Genomic DNA, 22,225 nt, shown 5'->3' on the forward strand with positions numbered 1-22,225 from the left:
GGTTGGGTGATCCCACCTCCCTGCTCATGGCAGGACCTCAGTTACTGGAGAGAAGGAGAGCTGATGGAGTAACAAGACAGACAAGAATGACTTGATGCTGCTGGTGACAGCAAGCAGCACTGGTCCAGATAACCCAGCAAGACATCCCTCTCACAGGCCATCACCCAGAGTTTGTCCTTTGCTGTCCCCCACTCAGGTCAGCAAGGACAGGCAGAGCTGCAGGCAGTATACAGGTGAAGCCTGGTTACCTCCACCACCTGGGCATCATTCAGCCACTTGCTGAGAACCTTCTGTATGAGCTGGAAGACTTGCTGCAGAACCACCACCACCTGTAAGGAATGAGAGACACTGAAGAGAATTGGCCTCTCTGGGAAAGGGAGATTCAAGACTAAGCATGGCCTGGACTCAAACCTTTAGGCACCACCCCTCTCCAAAGCTGGACAGCTTTTTTTCTGAAGCAGCCTGGCACTGCTCACAGTTGGCAGGTAGCACCCAAGCCACCCTCCAGAGCAGCACCTAGCCAAGAGGCATCCAAGAGGCAAGTCACCTCTGTCCACCTCAGGAATGGTGGGATAAGCTGAAGGAACTATTTTACCTGGAATAGACTAGCACTACCCCCTTGCCGGCACATGCTGCATCCCCCATTAACCCCCCTCTCCTGCAGTGAGTTGTGAGGCTTTGGCCAGTGTGTGGCAGAGAACTTGGAGCTATTGCTCTACTCACTGGGTTGGGTCCTTGCTGCACTGGCAGTTTTTTGACCTCGCTGCTTTCATGGTCGTCGTCGTGATGGCTGATGTCTAGGGTGGTGAACAGGTTGGAAAGCAGGCCCAGGATGTGGATGATGGCCAGCCTGTTGGAGGGATTGGGCTGCCAGGGAAAATAAAGCCAAAGTATGACACAGACTGCACTACTCAATCATAGTCATGTCTTTGGGATGCTGAGGAACTAGAACTGCAAAGGCAAGGTGCCAGAGAGGGGTTCCCTGCCCTGCACGTTCCCTTGAGCCCATGCTTAAGAGTGCTGCTTCAGCACAGCAGCCCCAGGGCTACAGCCAGCAGGAGAAACCACTTCTGGATGGAGGCAGCACACAGGCACTCACCGTTTCATCAGCCAGCTTTTCCAGCTGCTGGATGTAGGGGGTGATCAGGGAGTGCAGGTTCTTCAGGATCTCCTCCACTTGCAGTGCAGAAAGCAGGAAACCAAGAGCCTGCATCAGCCACATGCACTGGCTTGTCTGGGACAGAGAAGACACAACAGGGCAGGTCACTGCCTAGCCCACAGCACATGCTCTGACAGCTGCCAGGGTCCCAGTTGGGTGTGCTGCAGCTCCTGAGCTGCTCTATCTGGCTCCCTCTGGGTGCATCTCACTGCAGGAGAGGGGAACAGCTCCCTAACAACTTCTGTTCCCAGGGAACAGAGCTCGGGCTTCAGCACCCCTGGCCTCTTCCCAGCACATGCCAAGGAAAGATTAGTTGGTGTCCAGAGATCTACATGCTAGCATCACTCACCCTAACTTGGCACACCATCCTTTGCACAGCCTGTCACAGCCACCCTGTCCTAGTCACAGGCAAGGCTGGGGCTCAGTTCCTACACTTATCTCCCTTTCTCCTCTTGAAAACATGCCTGTCATCTTGGTATCCTGGGGTTTGGAGAGACTGGGAACTGCTAGAGTTAAGCCTCCTCCTCCTCCCTCTCTAGAGGACATACCCTCCCAGCACAACCCCAGCCTGTGTGGGGGAAGTGAAGCCCAGCAGCGCAGCGAGAGGCAGCCAGCAGGTTCTCCTCATCCTGCACACCATGGATGCAGTGCTGAGCTCTCCTCTGGGGACAGCTTTGTGTCTTCAGCTGAGCATGACTAAGGGGCCATGGGGGGCAAGGAGAACCAGCAGAGGTGTGAGTCAGCCTCTCTTACCTTGTGAATCTGCTTCATCAACACCTCCTGTCAAAGGGAAAGGGAGAGGAAAAGAGAAGGGTGAGTGCTGCAGAAAGGCCCTTCCCTTCCAGGTGGCTGGACTGACAATAGGAGGTAGGATTGACACAGGAGGTTGAGACAACTAACACCAGTGTGGGCACAGACAAACACTGTGTGCTCCCCACAACCTGCCACAGGCAAGAACTAAAATTTCCTGTCCCCTGAGCCAGCCCACTCAGCTACCCAGCAAGGGGAGCTCCTGGCTTGGAGAGGTTCTGCAGCAGGATTGCTCAAGGAGTCAACCTCAGCCAAGGTTTCCTTATTCCAGTGACAGTGTTCCCCAGGCTCTAAAAGCAGAGATGCTTTTAAGAGCCCTTCACCTCTCTCCTCCCATGTACATCCTGGCAGCTTGCCCAAGTCCAGTCCTTCTCCTAGTGCCTCGGGACTCTGAGCCCCCTCTGCCCCAAATCTTGAGAGTCAAGAAGCAGCATGGGACAAGCTGCCCCAGCACTGCAGGGACCAGCTCAGGCTCCAAGGAGAGGCTTGAACCCCAGGGCGCTGCCCTCCAAGATGCCCAGCAGTGGCACTAGCAGCGTGGCAGGTGCACAGCTGTTCCCAACAAGGCAAACGAAACCCTGGGAGAAGGACAGACACCCACGTGCAACCCCAGCAGACCCTTTGGCAGTCATGTCTGTCCGTGGCTGCCATTTCTGCATTCACAGCAGGACACAGGGCCTGCCATATGGGTTTAATAGCCTATGAACAAAACAGGCAAGAAATCTGCACCAAGCAAGATGCCCTGACCAGCTCCTTTGTCCCCCTGGCCCAGTCCTTAAAAAGGAAAAGGCGTGCATAGAGCACATCCCAGGTCACCCCCACACATCCAGCATCCAGCTCTTACCTGTGACACAGCGACAATGTTGGCAGCATAAGGTGGCAGGTCGTACTTGCACTCTCGGCAGATCTTTTTCAGGGTGGAGACACTGGAGATGGAGAGCTCGGGGTTGCCCAAGGCTTGGAGCACCAGTGGTAGCACGTTGTTAATCATGACAGGGTGATCAGCCAGCCACTCGGACAGGGATCCTGCATACACAGATGGGGTCAGACTGCAGGACCGCACCACAGGTTCTTGCTCTCTGCACTCCACGATGCCCAGCTTTGCTTTTCACCGCTGTTATTGCTGGGCAGATGTCCCAGGGGGGCTTTTCCCCCTCCCAGCCCAGCCCACTCACCGATAGTGAACATGACTGTGTCGGCAAGCTGCACATTGCTGATGCTGATCCGGGGAATGAGGCCGATCAGCCCGGGCACCACATCGGAGTAGTTCACATCAATGGTCTCAGCAATGGACTGGAAGCCATAGAGCAAGGCCTCCGTGTGCTGCCAGAGGGGGAGAGGCACTGTCAGAGCCATGCACTGACCCCGGATGCCCAACCCTGCCCCAGGTCCAGGCACCAGCTCAGCACCCCACAGTAGCTGAAGAGGCTGATCCCTTGGCAGAGCTAAGGACAGGGAGGCAGAAGACCTATTCCTCTCCACAGCAGACCTCAAAGAGACTGTTTGTGTGCTGGCAAGGTGCTCACACTCCTCACCTCTGTTGTGTCCCTTTGCTTTCAATGCCCCATTGAGGGTGAGGACAGGTAGCTGTCAGCCTGGCCCCTGGGTCCCCTTGCTCACCTGCCACGTGGATGGCTGCTCCGTGTTGGTCAGGAGACGTCCCAGTTTGTCATAGAGGCTGCTCAGGAGCTCAGCACCCAGCATCTCGTACACATACATCAGAGTGTCAGAGATGTCCACCCTGCAGAGAACATGGGTGTCTCCAAATGCTGTCCCCAACCCATGCAGAGAGAGCTCCATGTGTGGACACATCACTTTCTCTCTAGGGTACAGGCACTGCTCATACAAGCACACTGTCCCAACCAATGGAGTGATCCTATGGCCTCTTGGGCAGGGTAACTGGTGCTGTGCCAGAATTTTGCCAAGTGAGCTAAACCAGCTCATTTTCACATTACCATCACAGCCAAAACAGCTCTTGATGGAAGGAAACTCCTCTGTGTCCCTCCTTGGCTCATCATACAGCACTCAGTCTCCAGGGTGGCAGAATGCTGCCCTTGCATCCTCACCTGCCTGACAAGCAAATCCAAATCTCCCACTTGTACCTGTATATCCGAAACTGCTCCTTCTCATCTGAAGACCAGAAGCCGTACTCCTCATCGGAGGGGAACTGGGCTTTGTGCAGCAGCACATCCACCAGTTGGAAGTAGACAGGCCTGTAGACCTGCTGGTACACTGCCTGCTTGTCTGGCTCAAAGGAGAGGATATCATCCTGGAGGAAGGAGGAGGAATAAATATATCAGGTGTTGCAGGGAAAGGCAAACAGAGCTAACATGCCTGCTGCATAGGGGACTCAGGCACATCTCCCAGGGCTGGTGGGACCTGTCATACCTTGGAAGGCTGCATTTCCAACTCCCTAAGATTCACTTGATGCTGTGCCCTTCTGCAGTGGCAGCATTATCTGGAGGCAAGATGCCAGAAGCCCTTGAAGCTGGGTGGACCCTCAGACAGCATCATCATAGGGGGTGGCAGTGTCCTGCCATGTCCTATCCTTGGGAGCACCCCTAGATCAGGAGTATGCGTGCCTCAGACTGCTGTGAGAGAGCTGACTCAGCACAGCACCCTCCTGCATGCACCTGTAATCTCAGACCCATCTGGAGAAGCAGCAAGAGGTCGTGGGAGCCTCAGCCTGGCCTCATGCAGCAGAGGAGCTGCTGGTACGGCACTGACTTCGCTCCCCTCCCTGTCCACGCTCAGCCATGCCACACTGGACTGCAGAGGAATGGAGCTGAGGGATGAAAGGGAGCTAAAAATAGAGCACAGTGTGCAGGGCTGCTCTGCTGATCCAGGGAACACTGACCCTGGGAGAGGGACCTCACACTGGGCAGACACTAGAGCCATGCTCTTGTTCCTGCCTGCTGCAGGCACACAGCTAGGAGCTAAACAGCCAGGTCTGGTGCTAGGAAGAAAAAAATTAACATGAAATTTTAATTAGTTTTGTTAATGAGGCCCTTAAAGGATGGCTCACACTTCTAAGGAGGACTGGTGGCAGAAAGAGCCAGCCACAGGGCCAGCATTTCCTAGGTATGTGCCCTGCCCTAGCTGCAAGTGCAGGGCAAGGAGTGGGGACATCAGAAATCCCTGGGACCAATTAAATCCGGGCCAGACCCCAGTCCCCATGCACTGGTGCCTCTAGCCCTGCCTGGAGGCCAGAGCCCAGGCAGGCTGTCCACAATGGTCACTGACCTGCAGTGTGTACCAGAAGGTGAGGGTCAAGGAGCTGGTGGTTTCGTTGACGGGGTAGTGTCCAGGGATGCCAGTGCAGAACATGATCATGTTGACCAGGGCCAGGAAACTCTGCCAGTGCTCCACCTGGTCCAGGAGGGCTCTGGGAAGCAGAAAGCACGATCAGAGTTTCCAGCTCCTCTGCCCTGACACATGTCACTGGGTGCAGGACAGGTCTTGGACAAAGCAGGATGTGGGGAACAGCAGGCGGCTCCAAGCTCACTCCCGCTCCTAGGGATCATCCCCAGCACTCACCGGGAGTGGTTCTCCCCCAAGGCCACAGCAATGCGGCAGATTCCGTGCGACGTCTCCATGTCCCCGCTCTGCACTGCCTGGCGCAGCTGCTCTTGGAGCCCCAGCACGGGTGGGATGAGCTTGAGGAGGGTGTTCACGTACCTGCAAGCACAGCCTGAATCAGTGCCAGGCATCACCTCCCTGGAACCTGTCCCTCCTGATGCTCTCCCAGGGCTCCTGCCCAGCTCTACCTACCTGAAGGCTGCTTTGTGCAATGGCATGCATGCAGGAGCCCTTACTGCTTACATGAACTCTCCTGGCAGCCTGTGGCATTAGGACAAAAGCTGCAGCCCCGAGCACTGCTGCAGCGGAGCCTCTGCAAGTGAAGAGAAGTGCTGAGCCGGTGGCCATCAGCTCTGGGCAAACCCCCTACACCACAGTGTGGACCCCTGCCTCTACCAACCCACACCTGCCAGCAGGGCTGCCAGCCCCTGCAACCTGTCAGTGCCATGAGCAGCTCTGAGTGAGCTGTGCCTGTGCACAGCCGCATCACTGTGGAGCAGAAGAGCAGCGAGGGCAGACCTGTGGGCTCTTCCCACCATGCCCACAGCCCTCAGATTAGCACAGAGGCAGTCCGAGCTGCCAGGAGGAAACCACGCCACCCTCCAGCTTGGGCACATGCAGACTGTGCCCCACGTCTGGGATGAGCTGGGCAGCCACTGCTGGGGAGTCCCACCCAGGGACAGGGCTGGCCCCTGGCACCTCCCGGGCTGCCACAGGCCAGTGCGGCACTGCTCTCCCACATCCCATCCCGCAGTCAGCCTCCCCTCCGCTGCCTGTAAGGGATGGTAACCAAGGCAACGAGAAGGAGGCAGCCAAGGTGAAAGGCAGCCCAGGGCCCCCGGAGAGAGGCCGTGCTGGAGGCTGATGAGCAGCCTGCCTTTTCCCTGCCATTTCCCTGCCCGCCCAGGCGTGTTATCTGCAGCCACAGCCTGTGCTCTCTGCCCGCCCCCTACACACAGGTGCGGGGCTAAGGATGCTTGGAGTGGGAGGCATACATCATTCCAGCTCTCTTGTGCCCAGCCTGGGGAAGAGATGTGAGTGCTGACACCAGGACAGCCACACATCCACCCCAGAGTGGCAGGGTGGTTTTGCTACGGATGATTTCAGAGAGAACAAAGCCATTGGTGGCACCAGTGCAGGGACAGAGTTGTGCTGGTGGTGGCAGCTTTCCTTTTGGGTCAGCAAGAGAAGACAGAGTAAACAAGGTGTCTACAATCCCAGATGTTATCCCAGCATTCCCTCTGTGCTGCTGGGGATAACCCTCCTCTAGCCCTCTCCCCCAGAGAAAATCACACAGCAAAGGGTTTATTTTTGCATAAACCATTTCCAAGCCTCTGATGCCCTGTGAGTTATGCATGTGGCAGCATGGGAACAATGTGATGATGGAGAATTTGGAAATTCAATAGCTCCTCTCCCTGGGAACCAATGCTGCATGCAGGGTAGGCCCAAGGGAACCAGGGCAGTGCCCAGACAAAAAGCCACAGGGAACCTTCCACTGCTCCAGTGTAAGGCAAAGCCAGCCTTCCTCCACAGCACTGGGTTCACTTTACCCTAGGGAGGTTTTCATGGCTTTGTGACATTTCTGACTTTTTCTGACAAGGATCTTGCTTCTGCCAGTTACCTTGAAACACTCACAGTGCCTGGACCTGAACTGATCCTCTGGAACCCCTGCACAGCCAACAGAGATAACCACCTAGATTTGCTTCCATGCTGCAATCCCATATTATTCTTCTAGGGACTTCTAGCAAATGTTGGGTGAACCACATCTCCTGAGCACCACCTTGCTCTGCTAACTGTTCTGCAGACATAAGGGCATCCTGGATGCAAGGGTCCCTCACCAGGAGGGAAATGCTTGCTCTAGATGAGTTGTTTTAACCAGTCACCCAAGACCTGAGGTCAAGTCAGCCAGAGCTGAGCTGCTCTATTCCATATGCAGGAGCATGGAGCCCCAGGTCACTCCACCTGGTCAGTCCTGCTTTCCAGCCCAAGGCACCAGCTGATGCCACATCCCTGACCAGGTGCAGAGCTTGCCCCAGGAGGTGCTGGCCAGCTACCACTTCCCACCCCCTGCACCACTCTCAGGCAGAAGAAGACAAAACTATCCCAGCTCAGAAGAGCCCCTGGGTGCCCAGCTTGTTTCCAGCAGCCAAAAACTGTGAATGCCTGTGAGAGTATATGAACATGGCAGCCACGTGGTAACTCCTGCCCATGCAGCTCCCTGCAGTGATTTGTCTTAGCCTTCCTGAGCAAGATTTGTTATCCTGGTATTTAGGAGCTGAGCAAATATTGCTTTCATGAGTTTGTTCGGTCCCTTCTCAAAGCCCAGGGAACTGCAGCATTTGCAGCTCCCTCTGTGGGACCAGCACCTACTCTTGCTCTTCCTACAACCCTCTGCAAACTGCACCAGTGTAGGGGACAACCTGCAGAGGGGAGATAGAGGTATATTGGGCAATCTCATCTCTCTGATCCAAAATCTGAACCACATCTTGATGAGATAATAACTCAATCTTATGAAAAACCTGTTTCTAATGAAGCTCTTGGAAAACTCAAGTGGAATTCCTTTTCAAATATTCAGCACCAGGTGCCAAGACCAGAAAGAGATGGCAGGCAAGACACCAGGCAAACCCCTATGGTCACCTGCAATCCTGCCAGGTCCCCACCACTGTAGCAACACCCTGCTGCTTTCAGAGAGGAGATTCAGTGTAAAACATCCACTCTCTGTAACTCCCACATGGGCAGACACCACAAGGAGCTGCATCCTTGTGCATCCTAGGAGCATCCCTACCCCACTCTGATGCTACCCAGTGCTCTACATGAAGGCCAAGTGGCCAAATGCCACATGCCAGCTCTCCCCTTGCAGCACGTGCTGCCAAGCTCTCTGACCCATTTAGCTGAGGGGATAATCTTCAAATTAGATGGAAAATACAGCCCAAGGCTCTCCTTTGCTAATGAGATGCAACAGCATCTCCATTCCTCCCCTCCTGCAGCTCAGGAGCATCCCACCACCTTCAAGAGCAGAGGTGTGCTCAGAGGTGTTCCAGTTCCAGCTCCTGGCCCAGCCTCCAAGGTTTCTAAGGAATGCCATGTCCTAACAGAGGAGCAGCATCGAGACTCCAGCAACACACAGCATATCCCCTTCTGTGGGCTCACAGGGCTCCCACCCACCTGGCAGGTATAGAGATCAAACACTTTGCACCTACACATCTCTGGTGCATCATTTCTAGTAACACCTCAGAGGCAGGAAACCACTCACTGCTCCTTGCAAGCAGGGAAACCGGAGCTGCCAGTACAAGTGACGTCCCCGAGAGCGAGGCAGCACCAGGGCCACGTGGACAGGTGCTGCAGCAGGAGAGCTGCCTTGCAAGGTGGTGCTCCCCGGGAAGATGACCAACAAACTAACCCTCAAAGTCAGAAGCCAAGCTCATGAGGCACTAGAACTTCTGCTGGTGACAGAAGCACACCTGCATGATCACCTCTGCAGCAATGTCAGTGAAGACAGCTGGGAGGGAGCGAAGGGGGAAAGACACAGTGTAGAAAGAACTCAGGAACCCATGGCAAGACTAACCCTCTCATGGAGCAATGCCCTAATAAGCTCTGGAGAGGACCATGCCAGTAGCCCAGTGCCAAAAATGCTCTGAGCCTGCAGCCAAGGGCCTTGCAGGAACAAAGGTGAGAGACCAAGGAGGAAGATAGCTGCTGAAAAGCAGCAGGGATCTCCCAGACTATCAACATAAGATACAGAAAGGTCAGGAGACTCCCTGGGGGCTCTGGGAAAGAGCTGGATCCACTTTGGCTGAGTGACAAAGCCAGAGGGGTGGGACAGCTGGCACTAGGGGAAGCAGGAGGAAGAACACATTATAGTGGACACAAGAAACAAAGGGGAGGAGAGCACCCACCAGGGCTGGGAAGCAGCCGACACCACACGCCGCCTGGCAGGGCACCCCTGTGACAATGCCACCGCTGTCCCCACACGCCAGGGCAGGAGCTGCACCAGGCTCACACACTGCATAGCCTTTCAGGCCAGCTGCCTGCCCTGTCCTCGCCACTACCCGCATGCCTACAGATAGGAGGGTGCTCTGCATGGCTGATGATGCCTCCAGGAAGAAGGATGGAGAACAGGTACTGAAGATTCTGTAAGGGAGCAGCCAGCATGGTAGGTCTGAATGGGGACAAAAACTGCTACACAGGGTCAGCACAGAAGCAGAGAGGAAACCCCACTGTCAGTCACACCTCTCCACAATTCACTTTGAAAGCTCAACAGAAAACTCAGCCTTTTAATGCAATCAAAGAGCAGCACTGCAGGCCTAGGCTTCTGCACAAAGGTATGGAATCACAGCCAAGGGACTTCTGAGACTCAAGGGAAATGGAAAGCAGGAAGGCAGAGTCCAGAATTTCAGAACTGCAGGTGACATTCTCACTTTCTGCCCGAGACCTGCCACAAGGGTCTGAGCTGGTCCACAGCCTTTGCCAGGCACAAGAAAAGGCAGCTTCTGGTCACCTAAACACTAGCAAATGAGGCAACCCCTCACCCCATCCAGCAACACATTAAAATCCTGATGGCTCCCTTTGTGCACCAGGATTTGCAGTCCACAGATGCAACTCCTTGCCATTGAAAAGGACAGCCCCAGGCTGCCCCTGCCCTTAACCAAGGAGAGGACTAGGGCTCACAATTGCAGTGGCAGCATCATTGCCACTGCTGCAGAGGGTCGGAGCCTGCGCGATGTGCAGCGATGCACAGGGCATGCACGGTGGCAGCAGCTCAGCTCAGCCTTCAAGGAAACCCTCCTCTTCAGGGGAAGGTTGCTAAGCAGCCAGGAAGGGATGTGGCCACGGGAACTGGAGATGTACTGTCCCTTCTGCAGGCATTGGTCCCAAGAGCTGACAGCAGCTCAGGCAATGCAGCCAAGCAGACAAGCTCAGAGCCCCACAGCACAGCCCCAGCAGGACCAGTTCAGCTGCTCCCGGGGCAGCCATGGCCACAGACAAAGGATGAGTCCTTGGCTGGCACAAGCTGTTGGAGCCAAGAGGAGGGGAAAAATGACAGATCTGGTTTTATTATCTCTGCACTTAATCAGCTCCTTGGCTGGACCAGCAGCACAAGGCAGAGAAAGGTCTCTGAACTGCTGGCAGGAGTCAGACAGTTGCTCTCTGGTTGGCTGCTGCAGGATCTGACACGAGGAGCCAGAAGCCTGCATTCTCATCTGCCTCAGAGGCCAGTGTGGACACTGGCTTCAGCTGCCAAGACTTCAGGGTCCCTACAAGCCAACCATAGTGCAAAGTCTTCCAGGACCAACCATGAAAAACCAACAGCCAACTGCTTTTGATACTCTCCCACTTCCAAACCTAGTCATCATTACCTTCAGAGCCAACGACAGCTAGAAAAAAAGCCTGAGATTTTTTCCCTCCCACCCCTGCTGATGTCCAGGAGCACCAGCCTGCAGCACACAGAAGAGGCTGCCCTTACCTTTGGGCATCGGGCTGGGAAATGGCATTGACCACAGCCTCCACCGCTGTGTCAAAGAGCTCTGGGTCCTGCAGAGAGGTGAAAGCTGCTTGGATGAGGTTCTCGCAGTCCATCAGCGGGATCTCCAGCTGAACCCAGCTGGAGAAGCACTTCAGCACCTTCTGCTTGATGAAACCCGGAGAGTCCTGCTGCTGCAGCAGCTGCTCCAGCAAAGGGAAGACAGAGCCGCACTCCTGCGCCAGGACGCTGCGTACCTGGCCCTTGCGGTACTGTGGAAGGCGGCTGGTCTGAAACTCCTCAGGCAGCACCGTCAGCAGCTCCAGCAGCGCCAGGCACCGCGCACGCCCGTCCACGTTGGAGTCCTCGGCCTGGAACATGCGCACCATGTCTGCCACGGCGCAGGGCCAGGCCTCTGGCATCATGCTGAGCGCCAGGGAGGCCAGCGCCACGCACAGCCGGGTCAGCACGATCTTGGAGCCGCTGGCGAAGCGTGTGATGTGGGTGAAGAGCTGCGACTTGAGGCTCTCATACTGGTCAGCCGGGATGTCGTTCCAGTAACGGGAGATTTTAATGTGGAGAGCGCTGGCACCAAAGTACTGGATCTCAGGCACCTTGTCCATGTGGAGAAGCAGCCAGCTGAAGTGCCATGCCTGGGGGGACACCTGTGCCTGCATCAGCCATTTCTGAGCCAAGTTCTTGTTCTCGATGTTTGGGTCATAATACAGCTGATGGAGAGCCTGGAAGAGAGAGGGAAGCACCCTAGAGCAGCTGAGGAGCACCACTGTGGCCTGTCCTGCCTGGGAAAGGCTTACCAGGAAGACTCACTAGGAGGGAGCCCAGTGCCCAGGCTGCCCTGCACATCCCCCCCTCCCCAGGGCAGCCCGTGTTAGCTGGCCTCCCTCTTCCCAATCTCAGTGAAGTGAGAGTGATCTGGCAGCAGGAGAGGAGCTGCAAAGCATCCTCCCCCTCCTCTCATGCTTCACTCCAGAAATGTCTTTTCTTTAGTCATTTCCCATCTTCACCTTCACACATGCTGAATCTGCCTGCTTCCCTGCTAATGTGCCATCACTGGGGTGGGCACAGGACCCTTCTTCCACATGAGGACTGTAAGGGATGTGGCCGACCAGCACTCCTGCCTTCCACTCACACCTGCTCTCTGAAAGGTGCTATGGTCCACAGCTTGCATCCATGAGCCCACAGAACGCAAGAGCCACTGCAGATCTTTGTTGTCAGGTTATGCAGAGTCCTGAAAATCCACAGTCACTAAGTTCATTAATTCAGGGATTAATCTCTCCATTAAGTGCCTTCAAAATATTCCCAAACCCACCCAGTTACAGCTGAACCAAGGGAGCTGGCATCCAGCCTTGCCTCTGCCACCACTTTCTGCAACAGTCCAGTGCTGCTTACGCCATCTCTCCATATAGAGAAGGGAAACATCACTTACCTGCTCCTGCAGCTTTGTGAGATCTAGTTACTGCTTTGCATAGCTCAGATCCACATGAACAGCTTCACACAGGCTACAAGGCTTTATTTGCAGAGGAATATTACAGAGATATGAAGCCCAACCTTAATTAGCTACTTATCCTGAGTGGGTACAGCCAGCAAACAGTGATGTCCTCGCACAAGGAGAGGAAGAATAACTACCCCTTGCCTGAACTCCATCTTCCAGCAGTGAGGATTTCTGCCTGGCGCAGCACATTTCATTTCAAATTGCTGACTGCACACACCGGGAGCAAGGAAAATCCATGGCACCTGTCGGGCAATCAGGCACCTGTCACACCCCACCAGCAAATCAGAGGATGATTGCAGCAGGTGCAGAGGATTTTTTTGTGTCCCCACTCTGTCTCCAGGTTTCAAATAGCCTCCCCCCATCCCCCTCTAAAAAGCTCTATAAAATTCTTGCGTACAAGAACCCAGGAGAGGATTTAAGCCCTATTTTTAAGCATGCAGAACTGGCAGCTTGGGGCACAGGAATGAGCTTCCCAAGCAGGCACTTGTGCCTCCTGCTGCTTCCTAGCGTGAAACCAAGAGCAGGACAATATGGCAGGAACTTTACAGAGTAGGCATTGCCTGGGCCATAATTTGAATCACCACTGTTCAAGATTTTGTGACGGGGGAAAATGAGGATAACCTCTTTGTAAGAAAGATCTTTGTAGCAAAGAGGTTATGAAGTACGTAGGAGATGGAGTCAGCCAGCATGGGCTGCAGAGGGACAGCGTCTGACCCACTTAAACATCTACCCTGACACAGAAAAGGTTAACCCTACATAAGCAAGACATGGGAGAGAGAAATCTGTCCCAACAGAGCAAGCCAAGGGGAGACCACAAGCCCTCAGTAGTGAGCCAAACCTTTGCTCTGTTCCCAGTTATCTTGGACTTGGATGCAGGAAGTGTCACTCAGCTGCTGGGGCAGAGGTAAGCACTGTCATCCCCTCCAAGCAAAGCAACAATTTACTTCACTACAGAGCAGCAGCTGCAGATGTGCTAAAAGCTCAGCCACTCCTGGGGGTAGGAACCTGGCTCCTACCCCTGCTGTTGTGCTAAGGACTGAGTCATCCTGCAGCAGGGCTGAGGCTGGAGCTCCCAACCATTACCAGCTCAGTCTCTTGCTCCCATCAGAGCTTGCTGCTTATTTTTCTTCCCAAATAAATTTCACTTGAGATTGCCAGAATGGTGACAGCCCACTCTTTCTCTTCTTTGCTTGCTGGGCACTGTCACAAGGTGAAACAAGCAGTGCCCTCTGCATGCTCCCTAGCCCAGCATCCTTCCCCACTTCTTCCCAGCCTCTATGTTTACATCTCCATCCATGCACTTCCTAAGGAATTTATTTCTTCTATTTTGAATGGTGCTACCGTTTAGAAAATTGTGGGGAGAAAAAAAATCTCTATGTATCATATATTACAAGGCACAATGTGTACACAGGAGCCCGAACTTCTAAACCTGCACAAGCTTTGTAAAACACAGACCTCACCATGTGTGCAAGATGGACCTGGCCCACAGCGTTGGGTTCCTGACCCACAAACTCCCCAGCTGCTCACCTGTGCTGGCCACAGAGCTGCTGCATGCCGGCCTCACATCAGGGAAACCGCCAGGCAAAGCATGGCACTGCGCACACTCCAGGCACTCCACAGTACGCCCCGGGAGCAATGTACATGCAGGGCAAGACTTGCACAGCGCCACAAATTACTGGGACCATGGCAGGGCAGCAGAGCAGGGGTTGGCAAACATAGTCTGCCTGCTGGGAAGCAGCTGAGGGCTCATTCTTCTCTGGCTGGGACTGCCAGTGCTGCTGGCTAAGACCTGATCCTGCCAACAGGATCTGCTTCAAGCCAGCAGCCTCTGGTGCTGCCATGTGATCATCCAACTGAATGGAGAGGAGCGAGCAACCAGGAAAAGCCCAACACGAAGCTGAGGTGCAAGCAGGTGCACACACACATCCTGCACACACACATCCTGCACACAGCCCTGTCAGAGACTCCAGCAGTGGCTACGCTAAAAAATCCTGGCTGCTGCATTGTAACAATGGCAAAGAGGGAGCGCTGTCATAGCTGCTCCCCTCAACACTTGTGCTGGGGAGATGTTACTACCTCTGCATTAAGAGCAACAGTGAGCAGTTGGGTTGCAAGACGCCTTCCCAGGCAGGGCCAGCTTTCCAGATATGTGGACAGCTCTCCCATTACCACCATCCCAGCACTTTGCCTGCGTCCCTCACATTCCACCCTGTGCACTGTCCCCACCATCACCAGTGAGCTCTCTGGAGAGGCGTCCACGCCCAGCAACACCAGCTCAGAGCCCTGCTCCTCCTGCTCCTCTTGCAGGGAGTCTCTGGGGAGGTCTCCAGCAAAGGTCCCCAAGGATATGCTGGAGCCTCCACCATGGGTGAGAAGGTGAGTGGTAAGATGAAAAAAATCTACCAACTACACAAAAGAATTCAGAGGATGGAAGCAAAGTTAATGATGAGAGCTCATGCTACAAGCTGTTGGAAGTCAGATGAATATTCTGGAAAGAAGCATCTGCTCATTATCTCAGCTCCCTTTTGCAAGCACCCTGCCTGGGAGGGGATCGGTTCTGGTGGCTCCTGAAAAGAGCATGGCTGTTCCTGCCTGCATGCAGGACACCAGGTGGAAAGGAAAGGCAGCATGTGCCCCAGGGCTACCAGCAGCACACCCCACTCAGTACTCTGCACAACATGGGAGACCCTTCCAGAGGACCTCCAAGGCTAGGCATAAATACTGGGACCATCCTAAGCTCAAAGCAGCAGAAGAAGCCCCTGGGAGCAGACTAGGCTCTCTCCCTGATCTACCATGCACATCAGCTGAGTACCATCCTCTGCTGAGAGCACGGGGCAGGGGACTGCAAGAGCCCATACCCTGCAGAAGGGCATGTGAACACCCAGCACGTTCCTCCTCAGCGAGGAGACACGGCCCTCCTGCCAGACCAGGCACCAGCATCGCCTGCTGTTGGACTTCAGTCTGACCACCCTGGCCAGCACCCTGGGGCCCATTAGGAAGCACTGGAGATGACAAGGGGAACTCATTAGCGCCAAGAGGGAGAAGCAGAAGGCATGAAATCGGGTGACATCTAACAGGGAGGCTTTGTGCATTCCAATTTGAACGGGTGGCTGACACCAGACCTGCCTTCTCCACAATTAGACCTGTAATGTGAGAGCTGGTAAACAGCCTGGCTGTCAGCTATGCCCTTTGGCCGGGGAAGGAGCCTTCTCCAACATCAGCTCTGCTTGGCTGAAAATAATTCTAGCTTATTACGATGGCTCTTCCCTGCTCTAAAAAGCTGTGACCAAAGCCTCAGTCAGGTTTTAGTCGCTGGAGAAACATCAGCCCCTCAAGTCAGCTGCTCTGGTGCAGGGCAGCCTGCCCAAAAGACATGGGTCAGAGATCCCATGCTGGTTCCTTTGTCAGGTGGAATTGGAGCAGTCCAAGGAGAGTTACATGCAGGCGGAGGCACCTGATCTTGGGCTGCACCCAGGCAGAGCAAGAGAAGAGGATCTGCTACAAGCTCAGAGCCCCCAGCTCTCACCCTTCAGAGCTTCTGCAGGGAGCCCAGTGCCAGCAGGCTGTGTCCCTCACTGCACTGTGTAAATACATTAACACGGGGTACCCTGCAGAGAGGTGTTGTGTCCATGCCATTATGGGGTGACAGGACGAGCCTCAGACACATGGCTCTGATCGCAGAGCAGGAGCGTGCTGCCTCCTGTTCTTGGGGGCTCCGTGGGGAGACAGCTGCCCTCCAAGGGCCAGTCTGCTTGAGCACACAGAGCTGATAGCAGGTACAGCTCTGAGTGATGTCTGCATCACAGCTGGGGAAACAGAAAGCTGCAAAATATATTATTCCTGTTCTGCTCCTCGTAGCCTGCCCACAGCCACGGCACAGCGGGGGCGGCGGTGGCCACGGCCCCTCGGCAACCACCAGCCTCCTTCCAGCAGGACCCCCGGGATGTCTCCCGCTGCAGTCTCTCGCTGTCCTTTCTACTTGAACGCACTCGCAGCGTCAGTGCTCCAGGCCTGCAACAGCACAGCCATTACCCTGGCTCTGCCAAGTGAAGGGAACATCATCCCTGCCTCCCCTGCCTGCGGCAGCTGGCCCCCCCGGCCCCGGTGGGGCAGGCTCAGCAGCCGGCACCCCGGGAAGGCGGCAGCCTGCCGACAATAGCAAATGGATGTAAAATAAAGCTGGGTGTGTGCCGCTGGGCATGCTGCTCCTGTTTAAGGACCCACATTTTGCCAGCAGTCCAAAATAAAAAGGTTTTTCTCCCCTCTCCTAATAAAACATGCTGCCACTCTGAAGCCCCTCTTTGAGCCCAGCTTGCCCACACCAAGTCCTCGGCTGTCCAGAAGAGGCTGCAGCCTTGACACAGCTCAGCAGCTTTGGCGTCACTCCCACTGCTTCACTGCCATCAGCCCTCTGCAGAGCACGGCGTGGTCCCCAGCAGGGACAGGAGCTGTGGGACACACGTGCACTTCCAGTGAGAGTGGGAAGGGGCCTGAAAATGCAAAGGGTGAGCAGGACCAGAGAGAAACCCTGGAGATGCGAAGCCCAGGATGAATTACAAGGGTGAGCCAAACACCCTTGTCCACTATCCCTTCTTTCTACCCAACACTTCCATGATGAAATACACAAGCAATTTGAGAGAGGAATTTCTGCTGGAGCCCAGGCACCAATCCCATCCATTCCTGCACCATAATACATCACAGCTGAGATGAGGCACCAGCGATGGCCCTTGTGGAGCTCAGACTGCACTGGACAACAAGATGCTGCCCTCTCATCCCATCACCACCACACCACGGGAAGGAGCCACGTGTTCAGCCAAGGCTGGCTCTGGCTGGAATCTGCTTCTGCAAGAACATTTGCTTAAACAGGTAACAAGGTGACTCCCTGCTTCCCTCAGTTCTGGAGGAATCTCTCCTCCTAAGGCCCCCAGCTTACCATCCCCAGTGTGGCTGCCACATCTCACACATGCAGGCTGCCTCTAAGGCCCCAGTGGTTGATCCACTACCAGACAGAGGATGCCATTCCCTCACCCTCGAGTATTTGTAATTTTCTTGATCAGGTTTCTGAAGACAGGCAATAGCCTTCCAAGGAAACCAGATGCACTTGATATCTCCTCCCCATCCTCCTGGGCAGAAGGCAGCCCCAGCAGCTGCCACATCCCCGAGGCTCAGCATCTCGGAGGAGCAGTGATCAAAGCCATCCCTCTCCCATTGCGGTAGGCTCCGGATGTCAGCTCCATGACACCCCGCCTACCCATCCTGCCAGAGAGACTCTGTGCATTCATCAGGCATCTCCAGAGAGGCACACGGCAATCTGGAAGGCCCAGAGATGCCAGACCGCTAATGTGCTAGGGAAAAGACGTCAGCGAATATTACAAACACCCCAGAGGATCACAGGCAGGACAAGGGAGGAAAGACCTGGAAGGAATTAGACAAAAAAAAGAGGGCGAGAGCCTGCACTTGGGAAATTCACGGAGGAATGGCAGTGTTTTTTCCTTATTTCAAAAAGGGCGATACTGCTGAAGCAGATTCAACTGCACTAAGAACATGTGAAGAGGGTCTCGCATTCTTCCTCTCCTGTCCAATACTGCAGTATTAAGTGCTGAGGGAAACCAAGATTGCAGGGCACAAGTCCTGCTTGTGCACTGCTCCTCTGAGATGGACAGAGCAGCCGGGACTAAACATCTGCAATCCATCTTCATCATCACCCCAGCACCAGGCTGTCAGTCACACCAGGGACAGCTCCTGGGCACACAAAAGCCCACGCAGGTCACAGACCAGATTGCACCATTTAGGCAATGAAAGGTTGAGCATTCTCACAGCCTGAAGCCCTTGGCTTTCCCAGCCTTCCCTATCCTCCAACCCCTCCAAACACAGCAAGAGAGCCCCACTCAGCAGCAGATGCAGGGGAAGCAGAGCCAGTCCAGAGCTGCCGGACTCCCAGCACAGTGTGGCCATGCCAGCCAGCTCTAGCTGTGCTGAAGCCAGAGCAGCATCTAGGTCAGGCTCAGAAGAAAACAAAAAGCAGACAAGCAGCCCTCAGCTAGGACTGGGGGATGCTGACACAGTAACCCTATCTAAACAGCTCAGCCCCAGTGCAGCCCGCCTCCTTTCCTGTGCCACGGGAGAGCTCCCTACGGGAAAACAGAGCAAAAAAATACAGGGAGCAACTTTCAGATGGCTCCTGAAGTGCAGCACCTGAACCTGGCACCTGTCCACAGGCTTTTAGACCTGTCAGCTGGCCCTGCCTCCAGCACCTGCACCCTCCTGCCTCCCTGAAACCACTGTTCACAGCTGGAGGTGTCTCCCTCTGGCACTGGTTATACATAAACACAGCAATGATCCTTTTCAGCTACACAGGCACCCCAGAGCCCTGCAAAACCCCACTGCATAATAAACAACAGTAAGGGGACAAAAGGATTTTCCAGGGACAGAATCTTCTCCACGAAAACCATCAGAAGAGTGTGACAGGCACAGTCTCGCCAGACTGCCCTAGCTACAACTGCCACACATGATGACTTCCACTGCAGGGGACCTGGAAAGGCTTCAGACCTCTGATTTATGAGATAACCAGCTCGTCACACTGCTCCTAACCCCAGCACTTATCACTGACTGACTCAGAGTGGAGTCAAACCCTGACTTAAATCAGTATTCAGAATTATTAATAGAGCCATGCACAAAACCTGGCAGGTGGAAGAACCCAGGCCAGTAGGAGCATCACTCATCTGCCAGCATCACCACTGACAAAGCGGCTCTACCCACCTGCCTCCCACCAACCCTGCTCCCAGCAAAGCCCATCCTTCCTTCGCTTTGTACCCCACAGACCTTCCTGGAAAAGACTGACACAGGAAGGCTCTAAGCTGCTGAACCTCTGTGGTTTTTTCTGCTCCTACCCCATGCTTCTTCCCCTATTCAGGGACTGTGCTGCTGCCCCCCCAGCAGCAGCTCAGAGCCCCACTGCAGTCCACAGCTGCACCTTCAGAGGACACTACTGAGATGGCAAAGCCTGCAGAGATCAGGAGAGACAGAGGCAGGCTGGGGGAGGGGAGATGAAGCATCCTAGAGGGCATCTCTGCCTCCTCCCAGGCATTGGGAGACTAAACCTCGAGCAGCTTGGCAAGGATGAGCTGCCCCTCGGCACGGCCGCACCTCACCCAGCCTGCGCCGGGTGCCCCCCACCCTGGCACTGCCCACCCTTCCCAAGCAAGTGTGCGCCTCATTGTTGGTGCAAACAAAGGAGCGGTTTGTGTCTGATGAGAAGAAAGGGAGTCAGAAGCAAAATCATCCAGCAGCCCTGGATGTACGCAGATTAAGCTGCAGAAGGTTGCATGAACGTAGCATTTTCCAGACATCAGTTAATCCCCTGGCTGTGCTCTGTCTCCGTCTCCCTGGAAGAGGTGGGCTGTGTCTCACCTGCAGCCACAAAGGCAACCAGCGCCCAGTGACAAACCTGACATCCCTGACCCGACATCTCCTGTGAGGCCAGGCAACCTGCTGGGGAGGGACGGGTGTGAAAAGCTTTCAGAAATAGGTTAGTGGTGGGCTTGGCAGGGCTGCATTAACCATTGGACATGATGATCTGAGAGGTCTTTTCCAACCTAAATGATTCCATGATTCTATGTGCCCACCAGCACGCCCATGAGTACTGCTTTGGCAAGGATCTCAGTCTATTCTTATAGAGGAAAAATGAGGACACTGGGATTTCCACTAACTGTCTGAGGACCAAGCTACGGATGTCTGCTGGATGTCTGGCTACAGGGTAAGTGGAAGAGTGATGCACTTGCTGTTTGCCCTTCAGGGATGCATCCTCTGCTGCCCTGCCCCCATCACCTCCAAGGTGACCAAGGGGAGGTTTTTGCCCAGCTGCCCTCTCGAGTGTGCTCACTGAGGTGCCCTATTTAGTCTCTGTGATGAACCCCAGGTCCCACATCAGCTACTCAGAGCTCATCCCAGCAGGCCTTGGTTTGCCGTGGCCATTCCCTGGATCCCAGAATCCAGCAATCAGCCTCACTCCTGTTGCCCTGCAGATACTTTGAAAGTCCTTGAGCTTCAGCAGGAGCAAAGGGGCAGATTCCTGGTTTAGAAAGGTATCAGTGGGCCATCTGCACGCTGGAGGCTTTTCCCAACATAATATCCAATAATTCCCAGCACCTGGCAAAAGTTCCTTCCTTCCCTACCTAATGGAGACACTGATAATGGGCTTCACGTTGATGCAGCTGGTTCAGTAGCAAGGACCAGACCCGTGGGCTCTCCCTGCCCAGCGCTGCATCTGGCGACCTAGAGGACGCCAGGCAGAAACACAACCCCTCCCTTCTGCTCCCATTCCTGCCAAATCATTTTCCCTCCCGGGCTGCCCCGGCGGCTCCCCCTCCAGCCCCACGTCCCGGACGCCAGCAGCGGCAGGGCGGGCAGGCGCAGGGGACGCCGCCCGCCACCCTCACCGGGCCCGGCCCCGCCGAGCAGGTGCCCCCCCGCTCCCCGAGCCGCATCCCCCGCAGCACCGCGGCACCGTCAGCATCCCGCCGCCGAGACCCCCCGCCCCGCCCCGCCACGGCCACGGCCACGGCCACGGGTGGGCCGGCGGCGTTCGCTCACCTTCTCCACGTTCTCCACGGTGAAGTCGAGGCCCTGCGGCGGCGGCGCCTCCGCCCTCCGCTCCATGGCTGCGGCGGCGCTCAGGAGGCGGCGGCGGGCGGGCGACAGCGGCGGCGCACGGGCAGCCGCATCGCGGCGGGACCCGCCTCCCCGCCCCGACGGGGGCGGCGGCACCGGGGCGGCGCGGCTCGGCGCGGCGGTCGGGCCGGGAGGCGCCCGCGGGACTCCCCGAGCAGCCCCAGCGCCCCGCTCCGCTTCTCTCCGGCCCCGCCTCGCCTCTCCCCGCGGCCCCGCAGGCGCGGCCGGGCAGCCCAGGACCTGCCGCAGCGCCGCGCCGCACGCCGGGAGCGGTAGTCCCGGCTCAGGCGCGTCCCCTGCCGGGCACGGCGCACCGGCACCGCGCACCGGCACCGGCACCGCACACCGGTACCGCACACCGGTACCGCGCACCGGCACGGCGCACCGGCACCGGCACCGCGCGTGGGGCGGCCAGCGCCGGCGGGAGCCGCTCGCAGCACCGCTCCGCACCCTCCCGCTGCCACCTCAGGGGCACCCCCGTCCCCGTCCCCATCACGGGCACACGCAGGGGTTGGACGCGCAGCCCATCGCTTTATTGCTACAGGAAAAGGCGACTGTACAAAAATAGAGTTTATCCCTCAAATTTTACAAATAATAGAAAAAGGGTGCGGGGTGCACGGGGCGCCGCCCAGGGCTTCAGTGCAGCGCTGGGGTTAAATTACACCCGGCCGCTGGGGGCCCAAAGTCATAAATAGGAGCTGCCGCTCGAGAACAATAAATAAATAATTTAGAGTAATAAATAGTTTAGTGCCACAGCACCACGGAGCAGCGCGGGGACCCTGCCACTACCCTGGGAAGCAGGCAGGGGTGGGGGTCTCAATGGGTGTCTATGAACAAACACCCTGCAGAATACTAGGGTCTGCTGCTGGTCCGGGTGCAGACCCCCCACTCCACTCTGGTGCAAATTGGCCCCACTTCATCCCTGACCTCAGGGACACCCCTTCCCTATGCCACTGACCCCAGGGTGGCCGAGGGGACAGGGAGGTTTTGCCCGCTCTGAAGCCTGGGTGATGCTTGGCCCCTGGAGCACAGG

At 55.8% G+C, this 22,225-nt stretch overlaps 1 protein-coding gene across 3 annotated transcripts in view; it reads right to left on the minus strand.

Moving 5' to 3' along the window:
- Positions 1-21,386, minus strand: part of IPO13 (importin 13) — a 31,263-nt gene extending 9,877 nt beyond the window's left edge. The window contains exons 1-12 of one of the 3 annotated variants that reach the window (XM_038144170.1): positions 21,115-21,386; positions 11,013-11,749; positions 5,507-5,647; positions 5,213-5,354; positions 4,072-4,238; positions 3,590-3,710; positions 3,145-3,292; positions 2,814-2,995; positions 1,913-1,939; positions 1,100-1,234; positions 724-867; positions 249-329 (exon numbers count right to left, since the gene is read on the minus strand). In XM_038144170.1, the coding sequence (XP_038000098.1) occupies positions 249-329; positions 724-867; positions 1,100-1,234; positions 1,913-1,939; positions 2,814-2,995; positions 3,145-3,292; positions 3,590-3,710; positions 4,072-4,238; positions 5,213-5,354; positions 5,507-5,647; positions 11,013-11,749; positions 21,115-21,180 (2,091 nt within the window). In that variant the 5' untranslated portion in view covers positions 21,181-21,386. Of the gene's footprint in view, positions 1-248; positions 330-723; positions 868-1,099; positions 1,235-1,912; positions 1,940-2,813; positions 2,996-3,144; positions 3,293-3,589; positions 3,711-4,071; positions 4,239-5,212; positions 5,355-5,506; positions 5,648-11,012; positions 11,750-12,456; positions 12,765-21,114 lie in introns of those variants that run through there. The other 2 variants (XM_038144171.1, XM_038144172.1) reach the window with 2 other exon arrangements.
- Positions 21,387-22,225: the final 839 nt, after the last annotated feature.

The sequence above is a fragment of the Motacilla alba genome, chromosome 8 (genome assembly GCF_015832195.1).
Source record: "Motacilla alba alba isolate MOTALB_02 chromosome 8, Motacilla_alba_V1.0_pri, whole genome shotgun sequence".
Lineage (NCBI taxonomy): Eukaryota > Metazoa > Chordata > Aves > Passeriformes > Motacillidae > Motacilla > Motacilla alba.